At 39.5% G+C, this 21,558-nt stretch overlaps 1 protein-coding gene across 5 annotated transcripts in view; it reads right to left on the bottom strand.

Annotated features, from left to right (window-relative positions):
• ENPP2 (ectonucleotide pyrophosphatase/phosphodiesterase 2) overlaps positions 1–21,558 on the bottom strand; it is a 93,727-nt gene that overhangs the window by 42,720 nt on the left and 29,449 nt on the right. For 2 of the 5 annotated variants that reach the window (XM_020796521.3, XM_072999281.2), the window contains exons 1-8: positions 21,093–21,483; positions 20,674–20,782; positions 12,208–12,363; positions 9,390–9,515; positions 8,981–9,041; positions 4,420–4,517; positions 2,253–2,332; positions 213–332 (exon numbers count right to left, since the gene is read on the bottom strand). In XM_020796521.3, the coding sequence (XP_020652180.2) occupies positions 213–332; positions 2,253–2,332; positions 4,420–4,517; positions 8,981–9,041; positions 9,390–9,515; positions 12,208–12,363; positions 20,674–20,782; positions 21,093–21,125 (783 nt within the window). In that variant the 5' untranslated portion in view covers positions 21,126–21,483. Of the gene's footprint in view, positions 1–212; positions 333–2,252; positions 2,333–4,419; positions 4,518–8,980; positions 9,042–9,389; positions 9,516–12,207; positions 12,364–20,673; positions 20,783–21,092; positions 21,484–21,558 lie in introns of those variants that run through there. The other 3 variants (XM_020796522.3, XM_020796523.3, XM_078391619.1) reach the window with 3 other exon arrangements.

A 21,558-nucleotide genomic window follows, 5' to 3' on the forward strand; every position in this document is an offset into this window, starting at 1 on the left:
GCTACAGCATGTATACATTTCCCACAGGTTCTAATGGAATGGCTTTGCTGCTTTAAAGTTCATGAGTAATAATGTCCCATTCAAACCAAGATGAAAAGTTATATACACCTCATGTCAATACTCTGTGTCATGACTGGAGGCAAAGCCTGGATTTTTAATAATAGCACGCATGCAAATTTAGATACATTTTTCCAAACGAAAATTAAACTTACAGGTTGGCCTCCCCACCATCTGTGGTTGAATTTTTCTCGGCCTCGAAGGCTAAAGGCAGCGTCAAACACAGGATCATACATTGAATTCCCTATGATTCCATGAGATTCCGGATAGAGTCCCTTTATGGGGAAAAAACAGCCAAACAACAATTAGTGGAGCTTTTAGTATATATTTCATCTCATTCTTCTTTAATATGATAACTATGGATAATCTGAAAACCTTAGAGTGCTAGAAATATTAGGGGTTAAGCAGATTATTATGCGTGTCTTTATAAAAAGCAATGGCTTCAATGAATTTAACATTTGCTGTTCCAAAATTCTAGTGACCAAAAGGCTTTTCTTTCTTAAGTTGAACCAAATATTAAAGCAAACATAAATAATGTAGTCCAAAACACATCTTTCCTAAACCATGCTGCTGATTACAGCTAATCTAGTACTATATTCAAAATTCCAGCGGGTAATGAAGGGATGAAATGTTATATAGCTCAGCCTCACTTCCCACACATCACCCTCTAGCTTTTGAAGAACAATGGGTAAAGGCTCTTGCCTCCCCACTGCCGCCTTTATAATTTAACCACTGATCCACTGAAAGTAACAATAACTGCTTAATTTTAAGCATTTAAAGGTATAATCAATCTTTCTGGTACATTACACCCATCAAGGAAAGCAATGGCCCAAATAATGAAAGTGGGCACTAAAGGAAACAACAGATAAATTGTCTTGCCTTCCAGTTTGTGCTGAGAACATTTCATTTTACATGACTGTATGGTACATTCATGAAAATCATGTGCAACGTCATGAGCACTTTCCCTGCTCTTAGCAAAATAGGCATATTGTTCTATCTTCATACATCAGCAGCTAAAGGGGTGTCCATCAATTTAGATTATGTGTCTCTCAGAAAACCGCTTGAGAATTAGCAATGAGCAGAAGAGATAGTGCAGTTAATACTTCATCTCTGCTCTAGCAAAGTCCAAGTCTTGTAAGTGGTAGTTTATGGTTCTTCTTCTATAGCCACATTGTGTTCTAGCCAAGAGCAGAAGCCCTGTAGTGCTTTCTTCCACACAACCCCACCACAATATACAGAGCTGACAGGCTGAGGATCAGTACTGACTAACTAGTGGACTTTCTTATATAGTGCAGGTGATGTTTAACCTGCATCTATGTATTTTCCACAGCCACAACATTTACCTCTAGGATACCTTAAGCCAAGAGTGAGGAATGTACAACCATCCAATAGTGGCTGGGCTCCAAATGCCATTAGCCCAAACCAGAACATCCAATGTTCAGAGAAAATAAAAAGGAGTCATCGTCCATCATAATCTGGAGGGTCAAAGATTTAATAGGCCACTTTATTTCGCTCAATGTCCTCCTTCCTTCATGACATATTTTTAAACTGGCACATAATTCTATGTGGCTCACGTGGTTCAACTACACTAAACCAAGGCTCTTCCAGACAGAAAATCTGTATTTTTTGAAGTTCCCTGCCATGTGTCAGTTATAATGGAAATTCCCTCAAAGTCCAGACAACATTCCTGTTATCTCACATTGTACTGCTTTCTTTCCATGTGTTTCCATTTCTTTTTGACCCTCTCAAAACCCATGGTTTATTTTTCCCTATCACTTTGTTTTGAGGGCAGAGTTTAGCGCTATAATGGCATTTTCCATCTGCAGTGGCTGTGTGTGGTGGAAACCTCTTAGTTGGAAACTTTCCATTCTTGATTATCTTTTCATGTAGAAAACTCACTGATACTGATGGGGGCTGATGGAAGCAGGACAGTATCCCAAGCTGTATGTTGACATACATCAAATATACCACAGTTCTTCAGGTGCATATGGCCCTACTGTAGTCATTCACATTGAACACCTATATGCAGGTTAATTTTTAAGCTCAGTGACTTGGCCTCACTGTCTTTCCGGTTTCAAAAAAATCCAGGCGATAGCATATTCAGAAGTTTCCTTTTCTTAGCCTTTATTTTACATTTACATAATAATGATAATTTTTAAAATCAGCAAACACATGAAGCCAATAACAAGACTTACAGTTGCCAGAGTATACAAGTTGGGAAATGTTTTTGTGGGATATACAGGTCTCATATATGGAGCATGTGTTCCACAAGTTCCTAAAAATGGGGAAAAGTGGTATAATCATTTATTTTGTGTCAACAAGTGTCTATGTCACATCCTGCAAGTGTAACAGGACAAATTCCTGTCCTGAGAATTCAAATTAAAACTATTGTTATTGCCTAATTTTGTGCTATTATATTAAATTCAGAGAAGAAGAGCTACTAGAGGTTATGAGCCATCGAGGATATTTATTCTTTCCACTGTCAGAAACGTACTCCTCTGTATATCACTTGGTGGGGAGAATGAGTGAGACATGAATTGCTGTTATGTTCGTGTTCTGCTTTTGAGCTCCCATACACGGATGACCAGGTGTATAAATGGGCAGCTAGATTTAGCAGCCATTTAGAATGATCCAGCATGGCGATTACATTCTTCAGCTCAGTGTGAAACAACTGCTATAGTTTGAGTCTTGCACTCATGTCTTACTTCAGTCTACTCACCCCACTTTTACCTAACATTTTCTGTTCTTCCTCTCCTCAAACAAGGAAATAACATGCATTTATATCAGTCACTGCATTTTAACTAAAACAATGTGGTGTATGAGACTCTGGGGTATGTCCAAAGCTTCATGGGAAAGATGGATTAGGAAGGCATTATGAGGAAGGAAGAGATGGCATCACACTGCTGTTCTAGGAAGCTGAAGAAGATGTGAATGCAGATGTGGCATAAACTGAATCCCAAAAGTGAAAAGACAACATGTAAAATATACACCAGCTCATTATTTACTTCACTTAGAGTTTTTGCCTGAAGTCACAAAATAAAATTCACCTTCTAAAAATACAATAAAAATTAAACTGTGGCTGTTGAGAAACAGACAAATGTTAAAGAAACATACAAACTTGTTATAAACTGAAGCCAGAATCCTGAAGTCATGTTGCAGTATATTCTTTTGCTTCTGCCAATAGAATCAGGGGAAAGGCAGAGACATTCAGTTGTATCTGTAGCCCACCCCTTTATTCAGTGCACTCTAAAAACCTGCTCTACAGCAGTGACATACCAAATGGAACAGTTTTTCAATTCCATAGAACTTAATGCTGCAGTGGGGACAAGATAAGGGGAAGTTCGGTTTTCATTGGCAGAAGGGACAGAATCCAAAAGAAGTCCACTTTTGAATGTTCACCTATATATTAGCCACAATCTTATTGGTGTTTGCGAAACGTCTGTGTGATTGTCATGGTTAAGTGCTGTTAAACAATGAGGTACTACCAAAATTGTGCAACAGATGTGTGAGCTGGCACCTTGTCAGTTAGCAGCAATTAGCTGCCAAAGTTACACAACCCTTATGCAAGCACCAGTAAGATTCCAGCTATTGTTTCCTTTCAGTGACACAAGCTGCTACAATAAAAACAAATAATTTTACAAATTTGTTATACCATGACAAAAAAAGCTTCAGTTCTTGGGAGAGGAGAAATATTCTACGCAACAAATAAGCAAAACTTAATGGCTGAAATCCTATTATGCAGTTATGCAAACGTGTAACTTTTTAGATACAAACTGCAGTTACATTAAGAAATTATGTAGACATTGTCTGTTACAGGCTGCAGGGGGTTGAAGTTTTGTTTGCACAATTACGTTGCAAACTGCCCAGAGAGAGTTTTAGCAATATTGAGTGGTATATAAGTTGAAACAACAACAGAACAACTCTTCCCTGTAGAAGCTAAAATGACTTCTGTGATTCCCCACTAGGCTGTGGATGTGCCTATGAATACCACAGATTTGCGATCTCTTGGCATGCAAGAATCTTTTTCAGGGGTCATCATTCTATAAATAAATAAAGGGAACTCATTTTTGAAAAAAGAAGGAAGTAGATAATGAGGCAATATGCCAAAAGAACAGAAAATAAACAGCACTGAATTTCAGGCTTTTTTAAAAAATTTGGCCCCTTCCCCACACAGGGCAAAAAGAAACTTGAGAGATAATCTATAATTAGAGGAGAAAATGTCTTTATCATTAAAAGCCTCTGAGTGCTTTTAATGATAAAGCAAGAACTTTTCTCACCTTTGCCATTGGGAAAGCAAAAACTAGATAGATCAACAGATCAATAGACTGTTATTTTCTTTTTGTTCTGGTCATTTGCACTTACTTAGTTTTTCTATGTTGGGCATGACTTTTCTACCGTTCTTGGTATATGATGCACGGAAGCCATCAACGGAGAAGATTATCAACGGAGGGCGAAGAAAACTGGAGTGGAAAACATGTTAATAAGGTACAGACAGCAGTAAGAACATGGCAAATTAGGTCAAAAAATGGAGAGAGGGGGACCAGAGGTTCCTGGACAGCTTCTGGTAAGAGGGTCTCAGAGAGGTTATTAAAATAGCTGGGGGGAGGGACCATACATGTTCTTCTCAAAACGAAGTACCTCTCCTGTTTGTAGAACTTTCTTTTCTCCTGTAAGCAAGTGTAGGATTGCCACTTGAAAGCACAATTCTTTTGCTTAAGACAATAATCGCAAGTAAAACTAGATTGGAATTAAGAGGAAGTTAAAGATTTTAAAAGTGTCTGTTCAAATGCTTTAACAAGTTTCTAGCTTTCAAGACTTTACCTTGATCCTGAATGTTTTGTTAAAATACTTGGATTTTGGATTGCATTGCAATCTACCGTACTTTTTGTTACTAATACAAATGTTTCATTTTGTGTTGGAGTTCTAAAGAAGCTACATTTATTCATTTTCATCTATAAGAAAGCCTCCAAGAGTGTGGTATCAATTATAACAAGTCACTAGACCACAGAATTACTTTCATTTCCACACCATCTTATCCTCCCTTCCTCCTTTAACTCAAGGACAAAGATTCCTTGATGCTTTTGCCAAAAACTAATTCCAAAGCATTTATTCTTGGGTCACAGCACTTTTAACAACGTGGAAGAGATTGCAGAAAGGAAGGAATATGAATTTAAACTAATATAATGCATGACTGGCTATATGAAACAGCATATTGTTTCTCTTCTTAAAATACTTTTAAGGACATGATCTAAAAAAATGCAAAAATACACAAACTGTTGCTTTCTTAGGGCACTTTCAAATGAAGCTTTTCTTATGCAATTTCCATGCCTCATTTATGAGATTTTACTATGGGGTTCAGATATCATTTTCCAGTTGCAATCCTCCCAGGTTTTCCTACTACTTTCCCATAATCTTTCCGTTCACAGAAAACTAATTATAGAGTAAAGACAGACTAGTTAAACAGTCTCTTTTGATTGAGAGCACTTTGTCTGAAAGCACCCTTAGATTTATTTAATAGTTCATCCCCTATCCATCTCCAAGCACTTTCAAGTTTTTTCAGACAGTATGAAATCAAAGGAATTCAGGACCTCTTTAATCCAGAGTGTTGAACGGTTACTTTCTCTTTTTTTGGACTATAATTCCCAGAATTCTTATGGCAATTGTGGGCCAAAAAAAATACATAAACTTCTCACTCTGAATACTTTACTTAGCTGACCAGTGGCACAAATGCCTGTTGCCTTTCTTGACACAAGTACAAAGACATAGGAGCTTAGTGAGGCATTAAGCTTACACCCTTATGCACACTCACTTATGACTGAATCCTATTAAATACATAGTTGAAGTTACTTCCGAAAATAAATGCACGCCATCATATTGCCCTGGAATGTGCACCGCCACAGACTTCGACTGACATCCAACTGGCACCCTTCCTGAATGGAAGAGTGTCCACCAAGTCTAACTGATTCTCTCTTTCCCATTCAGTGTCTGTAATACCACCCCCAAATCCCAAAAACATTGGGAAACCCTAGGAGCATATTCTGGGGACCATTGGAAAAAAAGAGAAAGACAAAGTTATACTGTACAACCAGAACACCTGATCTGGGGAACCTTTGGTCTAAGGATGCAAAACATTGTTTAAGAAGAGTTAGCTGTGTTAGTCTGTGCTAGCATTTCAGACAACAACAAAATAAAAATAAAGAAAACAAAAGTGTTGCAGCTCCTTAAAGACTAACTACAGTGGTGCCTCGCTTAACGATTACCTCATTAAATGGCGAAACCGCTTTACAATGAAGTTTTTGCGATCGCTATTGCGATCGCAAAATGATGTTCCTGTGGGGAAAATTTGTTTGACAATGATCAGTTCCCTGCTTCGGGAACCAATTTTTCGCTAGATGATTCTAAAGTAGCTGATTGGCAGCTCTAAAAATGGCCGCTTGCTGTGCAAAATGGCTCCCCGCTCTTTTTAGCACAGATTCCTCACTTTACAGGGACTGGAAAATGGCCGCCTTATGAAGGATCTTCGCAAAATGAGAAGGTATTTCGCCCATTGGAACGCACTGAACGGTTTTCAATGCATTTCAATGTGTTTTTTAAATTCGCTTGATGACGATTTCGCTTAACAGTGATTTGAACGGAATGAATTATCGTCGTCAAGTGAGGCACCACTGTACTATATTTTAATGTGAGTTTCCGTGGACTGAGGAAGTGAAGTCGCCCACAAACACATTACAGAAAACAATGTTTGGTTATTGTAAGTTTTTTGGGCTCTTTGGCCATGTTCTTAAGGTTTTTCTTCCTAACGTTTTGCCAGTCTCTGTGGCCGGCATCTTCAGAGGGTCTGACTATATATATTAGGAACTCCTGACCTCCAACCAAGAAATTAAAATTAAAAGGTCCAAGAAAAATTTCACTTTGATTATAGAGACTTTGAGGGAAAATAAGATGTTTTTGGCTCACCTCTTGGTTGGAGGTCAGGATTTCCTAATACATATCTTATATATCTTATTTTCCCTCAAGGTTTTTATAATTAAAGTAAAATGTTTCTAGTATCCTTTACCATTGAAAAGCAAAGCATATGTTCAAACAGAGAGATAAAACAAGCACAGAAGGACTAGCTGATTGTTATGCAAGGAACAGACAAACTATCTATGCTTCATACTCTGAAATAAAATGGGTGTTCTACTTTTGGGCAATTTCTACAATTATGCAAATTGTACAAATTATGCAATTTTGCACAAAACGTCCAATTCCTGGTCCTCCAGAAATTGTTAGATTCAGACTACCAAAAACTGGAACAAAAATGGTCAAAGGCAAGGAACTATTACTGTTTATCAACATCTGAGGGCTACAGGCGTCATACCTCTGCTCTGTGGTTAACTTTCAACCACTTCATCTAAAAGCAGCAAAACCTACGATAAAAAATCTAACAGTTTTATGTCCCACATTCAAATAAGTTATTTGCATATTTGAGCCAAGTCTTCCTCAGTGGTAGTTTCATTACCCTCTTCTGAGAGAGATTCAGTTAGCCTCCTTGGACAGCAAGCAATTCATTAACTGACATGTGAAAACCTTTACAGTTTTCTCTAAGCCTCTGTTGGCCCTGGGTTTGAGTTTCTCCTGGTGGTGCTTATAAATTAATTAATTATAAATGAGGATTTATAGCAACTCAGGATTCAGCTGCACATCCGAATGCTCCTGTTTTTGTGTAGGGTTTAGCATGCTTGCAATAAATTTAAAAATATCTGGCCAACCAACGTACAGCTAAGTGTGCATTTTTTGATTGGAAATTGAGTTTTTTTTCAACATTTCTTTATTTTAACTCATTTATAAGTATGATTTCGTTTGAATCGTTTCAGCATATGTGGATGCCTTTGTTGGAGTGAATTGTGTCTGTGGGTTTTTTTTTCAAGTATTGGATACAAGGATCACAGGTTTTGGACTGCAGGGTATCCTGCAAAATATAACATTTTTTTTCCTGTCTGAAATATTATCTAGCACTATGCCACTTTGAAATACATAAAAATATTAAAGTAAATATTAAAAGGTTATATTTACAGAAAACCTGCATGCATTCATTAGTGTCCATCAGCATATCAAGGAACATTTTAAAAGAGAGGAGATTATTACATCGTGGGTGGGTGTGAGAAGGGCAGAGATTTAATGCTTTTCTTAAAGAATCAAAGGATCCTGTCTTTTCACTGGATTAGAACAAACCCAACTTTCTAAACCCAAATGCAGGAACAGCAGCAGTTAAAAGTACTAAGGAAACCATTTGCATTAATTAACTGCACTTCTAATTGATAATGCAGAGCTGCCATGAGGCTCCTGGAGAATGAAAAAAGGGGGGAGTGGGAGAAGCACAGTAACTTGAAAGGAAGGAGGGCAGTGGTGGTGGAGAGATCTACAGTGTGGAAACCTGATATGCTGAAGAATAGAGATGAGATTATAAACATTTCCTTGTTAGGGGAACTGGCAGACAGTTGACATAGCTGTGTTGTTGGTGCAGCTGAGCTCAGAAAATGGAAGTGAGCACTACAAAAATTGGTCATCTGGGTTGGGGAGACAGTGGAGACTCTTCTTTTCTTGCCTGTCAGCTCATCCCCCATCCCCCTGCCCCACTATTCCCATGCAGGCTCTCAAGAAAAGGCCACAGTAATACCGGAATAAAAGTTGCCCCAAGAGAAAGGACACACAGACATAAATATCACATGGCCTTCAATCAATTTCAAACACCCTGATCCAGCTCCCGATTCACTTCGACAGTGTACCTGAGCCCTCGAATATGAGAAAGAGTTTCTAAACTGATAGAAGCCAATCTTTAGAAACTACTATAACATGTACATATAATCAAAAGTAATCAGGATTATAAACCTAATTTCTAAAAGGCATAAATATACTATCAGAAATAATATATATTGCTTACCCAGCTGGGCATTCTGGAGTCCGAATATCCTCACAAACGTCATCCACCCAGTGTTCACCACCTAAAAGGAGAGAAGCCTGTGTTAAGATGTCTTACTACGTATTTACAAGACCTCCATTTCCAAATGTAAGCTGAAATCTCATCTAGTTTGACCCTCATCAACTACACAATACTTGCTATCGATGACCAGGCTATTTTAAAACATTTTCTTGTTCTTTAAGGGACACATATGAATGACACATAGCTCTTCAGATGTTTTTGAACAGCAGTCCTTGGGCTGACAGGAGCTGCAGGTCAACATATGGCTGGCCACAGTTGTCCCTGCTTTACAGTACAGTTGAATAAGATAACTGCCATCTCCCTTTCAAAACTGCAAACATCCACAAGGATAGTATTATCTTCAGTGTACCTTTGCAAACAACTTGGTAGTTCGTACAGCAGTCTCCTCTGGACAAGCAGTCTTCAGAACAGTGGCATGCGTTATCTTCATTCCTTGTCTCTCCACAGCGCTCTTTTGTACATTCCCATCCACCAGCTAGCATTGCCACAAAAGTGAAAACATAAAACACACATTTGGGTTTCTAAAAAACAAGTTTTTTTTAAAAAAAATAAAGACAAAATACACACACATAATGCAACTTAAGAGCAAGAATTATATGGCAGTTATTTAGCCTTTTTTCATGATGTCACTGAGGAAAACGTTACATGCTTTTAAAAACAGGGTAGTTCTAAACAAAAACCCCTTGTTGGTTACGTGCTGAACTGTCATGCCATCACCAAAATAAATAAATAAACCCTAGCAATGGGGCTAACAAAGCCCATCTTGGTCACACTTTCAGTGCTACAATTAAAGGCTGTGCTACTGAACCAATAGGTAAAGGTAAAGGTTCCCCTTGACAATTTTTGTCCAGTTGTGTTCGACTCTAGCGGCCGGTGCTCATCCCCGTTTCCAAGCCATAGAGCCAGCGTTTGTCCGAAGACAATCTTCCATGGTCACATGGCCAGTGCGACTTAGACACGGAATGCTGTTACCTTCCCACCAAGGTGGTCCCTATTGATCTACTTGCATTTGCATGCTTTCGAACCGCTAGGTTGGCGGGAGCTGGGACAAGCGACGGGAGCTCACTCCGTCGCGTGGATTCGATCTTACGACTGCTTGGTCTTCTGACCCTGCAGCACAGGCTTCTGTGGTTTAGCCCGCAGCGCCACCACGTCCCTAAACCAATAGAACCAATAGAATCTATAAATGAAGATCTCCCAAGGGCTACTCAAATGCCAGCTTCACCCCACTCATTGGGAAGATTCTGGGATATCCTTGTGTCTCAGCTTCCTGTCTATAAAGCAGAGGTGCAGACAACAACTTGAATTAATGGCTAACAAAGTACTAATGACTATGTACACTTGGATTTTTATTCCTTTCAGAAATAAATATTTGACCATCTCTGCCCATGAGCAGGGTGTTTAACTAGATACTAATGTTCTAATAATGTTTTGTGTTCACATGTAATGGCTGCATTTGGGTATAATGCTAGACCACAGTTTAGAATTTGAGAATGATTTTGGGCCAGTGGTGTGCTCTTTCTTCTCCCTTGAGCATGACCAACAGGACACTTGAAAATTCCACTTCTGTTTTGGTATCTTATCCAAATCACAGAGGAAGTTTCAGTTAGTCTGAGCCAGGAGAAAAACTTTTGCATTGTCCTCAGGGGCTAAGTTATACTGCACTGGTGAAAGGGAGGGGGGAGACTTAAAGAGGACACCTGAAATTCACTAAAGCTCATTTCTTATGATGCTAAATTACAGTTTAGTATTGTATCTAAACTAGCCTACTATACAATGGATTCAGACTCGAGTTTAGTGTTAGGGAATGAAACTGTAAGAATGAAAAAACAACACAGGATTTGAACATAAGTGAATGGAAGAATTATCACAAAAATGCATTCCTTATTCCTTCCTTTGCCTTTAGCTTTGCCTCAGTTTCTTTCCACGAGTGAAAGGCTACAAGATTCACTTCTCTATTTCAGGTACCCTCAGCTCTGTGAGAAAAAACTTGGAAGGTTGGTGGGTACCTTCCAAATTTTTCCTTACAGAGTTGCGGGTCCCTGAAATAGAGAAGTGAATCTTGCAGCCTTTCACTCGTGGAAAGAAACTGAGGGTGAGAGGCATAATTTTCTCCTTGCAGTAATGAACCTGTTAATGAATGGGGAAGTCTCTATGGGAAGCCTCAGCATAGTGAGACTCAGAAAACAGCTAAGCATAAAAATTTTTTTGCAAGTACTTGGATTAGGCCTATCTTTAAAAATGTGATCTGCTATGATAAAGTGGAAAGTAGCATCAAATGTTCACGATTTGAGACAGTTCTCCCCCACCCCAGCAACCTAGTGGAAATGTCTCAGAAGAAGGAAATGGAGGGCAAAGACAAGGCAGAAGCTACAAGGAAAACAGGAACACTTTTCTTCATGTAGCTCACACCCAGAATGATATCCAAAGAGAAGACATTTTGGCTGCAGACCTAAGTGACAGAATCCATAGTGACACAATATTCTAATCACACATGTTCAAAGTTTTCCAAAATCCCTGCCAGGGTTTTGCAAACAGCACAGCATTTTTCACTCTTTTTCCTGTAGCTGGAGTTTTGTCTTTGTAGTTTGAGTCAAAATTCTCTCCCACTGAAAGCAATGGGAGGGATCTATCTCATTAGTGCTCAGTCTACACTACCCCACTCTCACATTGGGGAGGTGGTGGGAGACAACGAGGTTATGCCTAGAATGAATCTTTATTTTCCTTCTCCCATACAATGCCAACTCCCCCCCCCCCAAGAAAGCTTCCCTAATGAAGTCAGAATTCTAACTCAGGAGGACAAGCTACCATGGAAACCTCCATGATGATTGGTTGTGTCTAGGAAGGGAGCATCCAACACTGGCTCACCCCCTCCAAAGTTAGTGCTTTTTTTCGAAATGATCTTGGAATGGCAGATGTCCACTCCTTCCTATGGCCAATGGGCCACTGTTCTGAGACCATAGAATGGTGGGTTATTGTACATGCCACTAAGACTCTTTAGTGAACATGCAAATAAAGCTATTATAGATAGGGCTCTGATCACTATTTCTGCAAAGTACTGATTGGATTTTGCCAGTTGTTACCGAAAAGGATCCAGTGGAAGGGATTATGATTAACTTAATGATCTGGAGCCATTTATATCAAGCAGGCAATTACAACTATCCTACCTGTCTTTAAACACAGCTCATCAAAGTCAGCACAACAACTGGTGTAGCTCTTGCACAAGTTGTCGCAGCGGCAACCTGGAGGCTCTGCCTCTTGAAGTTCAAAGCATCTGTTTTTGCAGGAGCCAGAAGTACTGATCCAAGGGGAATCTGATAAGACTGGGGGGGGGGGTTATTGGGGGAGAAATAAAATAGGACACCATAAATCAAGCGATCAGCAGATGGTTACAGATGGCTCAAATACTTGCAATATGCAGTAGGTAGTTAACAGCCCAACTGCATTGTCCTATACAAGTGAGAAGTGAAAGAAAAAGGAAGTGTAAGCATACAGTCAATAAAATGAAGAGCTGGTATGCTCGCAAGTCACTTTTCTCATCCTAAATTAACCTGAAATAAATCCACTATATATTTCTATGCCAAAACCAGAAATCCAAATGGTACATTAAACTTCCACACTCTGCAGTATAAGTACGTACCCAGCTTGCTGGGGAGCAAAGTGTTGTTCACATAATTTTATTAAAGCCGCCCAGAGAGTGCTCCAGCATTATTTATTTATTTATTTTATTTGTTCGATTTATATCCCGCCCATCTGGTATATTCTACCACTTAGGGGGCAGTATATTATGATTTCTATTCCTGCACTAAATGGGAGGTTACTCTTGATGGCCTCACAGGCCCCTTCTAATTTCATTATTCAATGATTCTATGATGAGTCAAAACAAGAATAACAACAACATATTTCAACATATTTCTCCTTTCTTCTCATGTTCACTGGAGTAATAGGTGTTTTTCCAGTATGAAATAGTGCTAATCAAGGATTGAAACAATGCATTATGTTGAATATTTGAGTTAAGCCTAAAAGAGACACATACCATGTAAGTATTCTTTTTATGGAATAAATTAGTAAACTAAGAGTGTGATGAGATGGAGATATTGAATCATGCTGAAAAGGGTCACTTTCCTGGGTGTAATTTTTTAAACTGACCATTTAAAGCAACTTTCTCATATACACATGATCTAATCCTGATCCCGCCAAGAAAAAAAAAATTTGAAGCACAAATTCAAGTATACATTCTGTCAGTGGATTCCTTTGCTCTGAACAGGAAAAATCCTAACTTTATAACTGAAACTCTTCTGAAAGCAGAGGCTTCTCATATCAAACATCTGCTAGGCTCCTACCAGCAGGGCAGACATGATAATGGAGTGGCATTCAATGCTCTTCTTCCAAATTTTGTTTGTTTATATTAATATTTCTCTTCCAGCTGCACAGAATAGGAGGGAAATGTACACTTCAGTTCATGGATAATCTAAATGTTCCACCATGTAGAAGGTGTGGGCAAGGAACTCTGGGTCAGCCTTAGATACTATGGATGCCTCTATGTGCCCCCTTCTCTACCTCTCCCAATTTCCAGAAGGTCTTTCTTTATTTGTATTGTTGCAAATTTAAAAGGGGAAAGCCAGAGAATTTTCCACAGGGCTGAAACCTCAGACCAGAGCAAGGTCTTTTCAGTGATTATGGGCTTCTGTTTAAGGGACCATAGGATCACACTGTTCGTGTCCTCTGCCAAACTGCAGTGTGACATTTCACAATATGGTCATTTGAACTGCTTTTTTACAATCTTTCAGGGGCTCGTTCAATACTTCCATTTACTCATTCCATTTGGCTTGTCACACATGTAAACCTTGCACAACGCTGGCCTTTGCACTTGGAACTGGGTCACTCAGGGCCTTCTGAGCAATGAATGACACCATCCTTTATTTCCAAGTCTACTGAAGTCCACATATAATGGTCAATTTTAAAAAGTAAAACCGAACAAGTACTGCTTCAGTTCAGGTAAGCAAGACTACTTTGTATGACACTCGCACATATGCACTTGGGGGGGGGGGAAGAGGTATGCTTTGTACATAGAATCCTTTCCAACATTTTCTACATAGGGGATTCAGTTGTATTTGATGTAGCTCAGGCGCAGGTTTAAAATTAAGTAAATGAAAAACAGCTGCATCCTGTGTCATTAGAAGGGATTTGCTCTTGCTACTATGCAATATCACAAACAAGCAAAAACATTTTTGTATGCAATGTGCTAGAAAAAGGGTTAATACCAAGAAGCTGGTAAGCAGGGATGTCTCTGCTGGTGATGATGACTCACTGACATTAACCAATAAATCTGATTGAGGGATCTTTAAACCAACAGAAGGAAAGTTCCTCTCTTGAAAAAAAAAGATCCTGAGAGAAAGAACTGGATCTTTACACAATGGCCAGCAGAGAAAGAAGTAGTCTCATGTTTACATATTTATGTGTCATGGATCATCAGTTAAACACGTGAAGCATGTGTTTATTTCACACTATAATGTCACTCTGATATTAATTCATATGTGTGTCCAGTATCTACCCAGTGCCTATTGCACAAATTTACCATATGGTTGAATACCATGTGTGGATAAAACCATATGATGGAATACCAGCTCAAAATGATTTAAAAGATTCTTTTTTTCTTTGTATCTCCCTTGGAGATTATTTTTAAAAATGTACACAAACTCAATCAAACTAGACAACACAGATTAAAAGCTCAAAGCACAGTTATACTCTGTCAAATGGAACTTCATGCCTGAGCAATTAGACTTGTAAACAGCTGTCCAATGACAAAACAAAATGAAAAGCTACAGGGGGGTTCATATTATAACAAACAGATGGTTTTTAACACTTGAAGAGTTCAAAGACTTCTGACTTTTACTGACATGCTGTCTTTGTTGCCTAGTTTGACCCTAAAGAAACAAGCCACACCCTTAAAACCCATTGCCTCTAAGGAAATATTCCTTATTTGGGAGGGGGGTTTCTTATAAACCCACTTCCCAAATGTATCTTTGCTGAGTGCAATGTTTAAGCCCATGAAAGGAGACTATCGAATGTTTCTGACCAGATGCCCCTGATATGGAACTGCCTGTTGCAAGTATCATAGCACTAAATGCCATCCCCAACGCAAAGCCTGGACCCAAATAAACCATGTTATCAACACATGAGAACAATAGGAGAAGACACGGAAAAAAGGCACTGAACCTCATGTGACTGGCTTTATGTCTTCTGGATACTGGGAAGATAGCCAAAAGCACCCACACTGTGCCAGATACTTTCATAGGAGCAAATGCTCTGCTTGGACACTTTCTCAGATTTTGTTGCATACTGCCAGTGGGATATGGTGTGAATTTGTAGTGGCAGCCTTACAAGTAAGATGTTCACTAGGCCTAACAGAGAAGGATTTATACAACATTAAGGTGAAACACTTCTTAAGCACAAAGGTTCAAATCCTGTTACACAGGTCTGCATGCACAAGAGGAATGATGGCAGTAACAGTAGTCACTGATTAAAACCAATTTCAGTGTGCTTGTGACTAGTATACAATGCAACAAAGCCACATGAACCCCCCCCCCAAAAGCACCAAAGGATGTATTGCATCAGCAGTGATTTGGCACTGTTGATAATGTCATCCTTGTTGCATATATGGAACTGAACAAGCTCTGGTTCTATAATGTATGAACCCAATTCTTCATTTTTAGTACAGATTTCAAGGTATTTGCTTTTGATGAGCTGGTGTTTACTGTGAGTTGTATGCGTGGTGTTACCAAATGCTAACACAAACACACATACAAATCAAGAGAAGAAACAAGCACTTTCCAGTTCTCTCTCAAGTCCTTTCAGTGTTAGCTATCATAGTACAAATGATTTCATAAGAACCAATCCTTTTAATGATAATGACTCTGTGGTTTTACGAAGAAAGGAGCGAGCTCAGTGGCCAAACATGTACGCTTACTCAGGAGCCATCACTTCCAGTATCAGAGTTCTCTACCCGTGTATATCAGCTGAAGGGGAATGCAAGTCAAGGAATGAAGTTACTCTCTTGTCCTATCGGAAGGCTTCCCATTGGGAACTTGCTGGCCACTGTGTGAACACAGTGTTGAACAAAAAAGGCCCTTGATCTCATCCAGCATGTAGTGAAAGCTGTGAAGCTTTCAACCAAGTCAAAAGCAATGGCAGAGTATCTGTGAAGATTCTCAGTCATCCAGGTGAGGTTATCTAGAAGTTGGGTCATGGCAGCTGGACTTCTTTCTTGTTACTCATCCAAGCAGCTTCTTTAGTGGCAGAGATGAATAATTTGGGACACTAGGGTTTTTCTCTCTCTCTTCTCTATGTATTCTGTCCCTCCTTTGGTAAAGACTGAAATCTTCAGTGATGTTATTTCCTCCCTCCTCAGACTTCTTCTGGCTCTCTTCCAAGTATGTAATAAACAAAGCACAGTATTCCAATTAACTATCCTACCGTACATGAAGTTCCTATAAAGTTTATTCTCTTGGTTTCTCTTAAATCAGTCTTTTTATCCCTAATCACATCTCATGCATCTCACATACCCACTCTATTACAGCATGGCTGTTCTTTACATATTGAAAGATGTTCCAAATCCAATCCCTGGGGTCCCTTTCTTTAGAAGAGGATGGGGTAAAACCTCTACCAAGGACTCTTGCTGGCAAAGTGTACAATACTGGGCTAGTTGGACCAAGAGCATGGAAGCATTACTTATTTAGAATACAACTCCCAAACCCATCAGTAAGTATAATCAGTACAGTACCCATGTTGGCTGTGGGGCATTGGGGTCCCAAAAAATAATTTTTCCAAGCTCTGAGTAGACCAATTGAGGCAGAGGCAATCGAATGGATCACAACAGACTGGTTGTGCTATGTCAATTTGTTGTGCTTACCATAAGGCGGCTACCGACTCCACAGTGATCTAGAACAGAAACAATGCTGACTAATATGGTGTTCTATAACACTACAGAGGAAAATGCAAGGGCAAATCTAGGTCTGTGGTTTTTCAGAAGAATGGACAGCAGTTTTCTATTTAAAGAATTCTACAGAAATGCAGTTAATTATAGACAAGGTCACAATGTATGATACTGCAAAGCAACACCATCTTAATTTGAATAATGATCATAAGGCAGTGCCACCATAAGCTGCACACTTTAAAGCACAAGAGATTACTGTTTTGTTCCAATGTACACTGAAGAAACTGAAATCCAAATTCATTCTGCTAATTTAAACCTTGCCAACATTTAAGAATAGGTTTGAAGGTAATAACAATTAAGAAACACACACCTGTCTACTGACTGTGAAGTACAGCTTTCAAGAATGCCTAATAAAATGCCTATATGGAAATTAAAGGAAAAGCCAACACATTCATGTTACTTTCTGCAACTTTTCCAGATCAAAGAGTGATTTTCCTCCATTTCTCAAAGGTAGCAGCTAGCACAATTCAAAATTTCTAGATGGACATGCATCATATAAGTTGCCATAAGGCAGAGTCCAACTCCCAGTCCCTAACAGTAATTGTTCGAAGTCCTAACCCAAATATTTTTTAAAAAACAGGCCCTAAAAGGTTGTTTGCATTTAAAAATCAGTGTGGAAAAAAAATTTTTTTTTAAAGCTTTCAACTCCTAGTGGCAGCTGGGCCATTTTAATAACTCAAGACATATGTCTGGAACTTATTAAGAACGATATCCAGCACCTGCAAAGACAATGCAAGTGATCTCCAGCTACAGATGGAGAAAACATCTTCCATGCTAGTTTGGCAAGCAGCTGGGCTGGCCAGCAGAATTTATTCAAAAGGAGATGTTAAGTACTTATATGCACCAGCCAATTCTGCAGAGGTGTAAGAGGCCGCTTCCACAAATGTCCCATCTTGCCATTTCTCAGAGGCTCTGCCTCATCTGCAGCTTCCATTACTAGTAATAGATATCATGTGTGCTTATCAAAGTCTAAAGCAGGAGCCTTTGATCCGAGCATTTGTTACCAGTTAAATGTAAGCTATCCAGCATAACAGCACACCCGTCTTTTCACAGACCATCGTTCAGCACTGCCATTTATGACAGTGGAACACAAGGCTTTCTGATCTCACATTTTGAACATCCTGTTTCCATTAGTGTGATACTTTAGAAACAACACTGGCAAAGAAAGCACAAACACATACACACTGAGATACACATACATTCTGCTTGTGGTCATCACAATACAGCCAATAACTTGGCTGCAGTTTCTTTTCCCAACTCTAAACAGGCTTTGTATGCTATTAAAAAACCATAAGACATAACATGACATAAGATATGCCACAACATAAAGGAAAAAGAAACAAATAGAAAAAAAAAAGAAATAAAACCTTGTGATTCATGAACAAAATCTAAAATCATGATTGGATACTATCTTTATTGGAACACTAAAATAATGCAGGGGAGATTTGATTCTTCTAGAATCCTTCATTGGGCTGGACATTGCAGAGTTTGGAGGGCAGGAGCAGAAACTGAAAAGTCCCCAAATCATCCTGGCTAGAGGGTGATAAAAAGTGCAGTGCATTGTGCCAGGAGCTAGACTCCCCACTGTTGCTTTCAGGAAAAAAGCCAGACTGTGTAGCCTTGGGCAAGCTGCACAGTACCACTGCATCACCGGGAGGAGCAGCAGCAAACCCTTTCAGTCTACTTTGTACCTAAAAGCCCCTGGGAATGGTTGCTGTAAGTTGGGGTTGACTTGATAGCACATTTTAAAAAATGTTGATGGAGACTAAAGACTAAGATAACTGATTCTACATGTCCAAGGTGAATCCTGATGCCAACAAACCTCAAGGTGATTCTTTAAGGACACAGTTTCCATTTCTGTTTCTTTCTGCTTGCACTCAAAAAGTTTACCTGTGTTTTCATGGCCCAATAAAGATATTATCTGATCTTAATTTAGCTGCCACAAGCATGTTTATATACATAGGCAGTTTATGAATCTCACCCAATTAGGGTGAGATTATCAAATCTATAAATCAGCCATATTTTGGGGTCCGCTGGAAATGTCCACAAGCGAATATCAAGAAGTCTTGGCATTAGAACTGAGAAGCCATTTTCATCAAACTAGTAATAAGTCAGATGCTGTCCTGAATGAAGATAAATTTATTATTATTATTAATGGAACAGTCATGTTCTAATTATAATCCCACCATAGGAGCAAATTGCTTGAAACTTTTAAGTGAAAAGAGAAGAGTTTAAAATCATACATGAATATCCTCCTACAAACCATGGTCAGCGTCACCAATAGCAGAACTAACTGGAAGGTGATGTGCATTGTAAATGAGTGCATCTAGAGTGTCCCAGGGTTGGGAAAGCTCTGTTAAGCAAACTCAGTCCTCTCTTAGTGTGTCAGAGGAAGACACTGCAGTATGAGTCAAGGGCATGGAAGAACAGTGCTTCAAAAACATTAGAATTGCTGACTGGTAAGAACAGAAATTTGAGACTAGATGTTTTTTTCCTAATCAGACCAGGGCGGAAATGTTCCCAACAACAGCCAGCCAAATGTCCCTGAGAAGCTCTCAAGCAGGGCATAACCTTCCATGTTTAGATGCAATATACTTCTAAATTACCAATGTCTATTGTCAAACAAGAGGCTGGGCTCCTTAGAGGCATCTGTCCAGACACTGAAGACTGATGATAATAGGAAGCCAAGCCAGGTAGAACAACACTCTGACCCAGACCATGTCTTTGGAACCAGCCATCCTGGCATTGGTTCTTCCGACAAATTGTATTCATGGTTTCATGGTTAATAATTGTCAAAAACCCCCAATGTTTCATGGTTGTTTTAAAAAGCCATTTAAGCTTTAGTTGTCATGATATCATACAGCAGATATAAATTTCATAGATAAATTATATGTTGCGGCAAGAAGTATATAGCCAACCCGCCCTTTTCACGCTTGATATATTGTATGTTTGAGTTGTCTGATGAAATGTGGAAAGAAACGGGGAGAAAGAGATGTCCTGGCATGGTTTTTCTTTCTTTTTTCTTCTTGTAGTTGAAAGGGATGCAACATTAAAGAAAAATCTACAGAACATCTGCTACACGCAACTTCCAAAGCTAAACACCTGCTTTCTACTTCCCCTCTTCTCCGCCCCCTCCATTTCCCTGCTCCTTGTTCACTGTCTACTAATGAGAAGTCAAAAGAGACAATGTGAAATCTCTTTCCATCAGTAAACCCAAACTAATCTAATCAAACTAGAACTACCCACATGGTATCTCAGAGGGAGGTTCAGTGGGCTTAAAAAGTAGCCTGATTAACTTTCTTTAATCAGTGTTAACTCACTAAAGATTTGTTGAAAATGACAAAATAAGACTGTTCAAGGTACAGACATGCACAGACACTAAAAGCCTAAAATTAACTCAGAGGCTGAGCATAAATTGAATATGCTTGTCTAAATTTTCCTCACCCAGAGAGAAGTGAATAGGTTACCTATAAGCAAGCCTTGAAGGTCAACAAACCAAAGCTTTTTCACATAACCTTTGATATATTCCAGAAGAGAAAAGAACAGTAACTCTACATTTCAAAATCATTTGCACCCTCTCCCCCGCCCCCCCAATCAAGGTGTAACAAAGCAGGCAATTTATGTCACATTATTCTACCTGGGAATTGAGCCTCGTCCACCACCACTTCGGTAGTTTGCTTAAATCGCTCGGCTACAAATCCACCGCAGACATTTACACCGACAGCAAAAGTGAACAAGGATAACACCTAGGAGGAAGGAGAGACACAACTGCAGAAGTCAACACGTTAAAGGGAACGATCTTGTTTAAAAGTACAGGGAACGTTTGTGATTAAAGCCCAACAGATCGGCTGTCCTGGCGTGCCTTTCAGCCGATCTGCTCTTCTTCCTACAGAAGCCAGCCGATTCACATTTGCAGCTTCCGAAGGGACTTGATCAATAAAACCGTTGGATTTGCCGATTTCCCAAAAAAAGAGAGGAGGCGAGATTTCTTTTCCCCCGCCACCCCTCCTCAAGAGACATCGGTTGCTCCTCCTTAAAAGAAAACCCCGCTCCTACCTGGGGTAACTGGACACAGTTTCTCTCAGCCATACTCAGGGAGGAGGATTCTTGAAAAGCCTCCGCAGTGGCTTCGCTTTTGCTTTAAACTGAGCACAGGGCTCTCTGCTTGCTCAGGCTATGAGCTACAACTAATCCCACCTGGTGAGCATGACAGCCTAAATGCGATTTGTCCAGGGGGAGATTTCATCATGTTCCACTCACAAATCGTAACTCCGCTCTCCACTGCAAGAAACTGCAAGCCCCAAACGCAGGCACACACACACCCTTTAATGTGGTTTCTTCTGGCACCGCATAGCTTTCTTATGTTACCATGGCCAATAAGTCCATATTCATTTTCTTCTCCCCACTAATGTAATTTGGTCCAAGGGAGGGGAGGGGAGGTTGAGCATTTTCTACGCTGTTTAAAAAATAATAAAGCACCAGCAGCAGCGAGAAAAAAAAACCTTCAAAACTACTTTGTTTT

This window comes from Pogona vitticeps, chromosome 4, assembly GCF_051106095.1.
Source record: "Pogona vitticeps strain Pit_001003342236 chromosome 4, PviZW2.1, whole genome shotgun sequence".
Taxonomy (NCBI): Eukaryota; Metazoa; Chordata; class Lepidosauria; order Squamata; family Agamidae; genus Pogona; species Pogona vitticeps.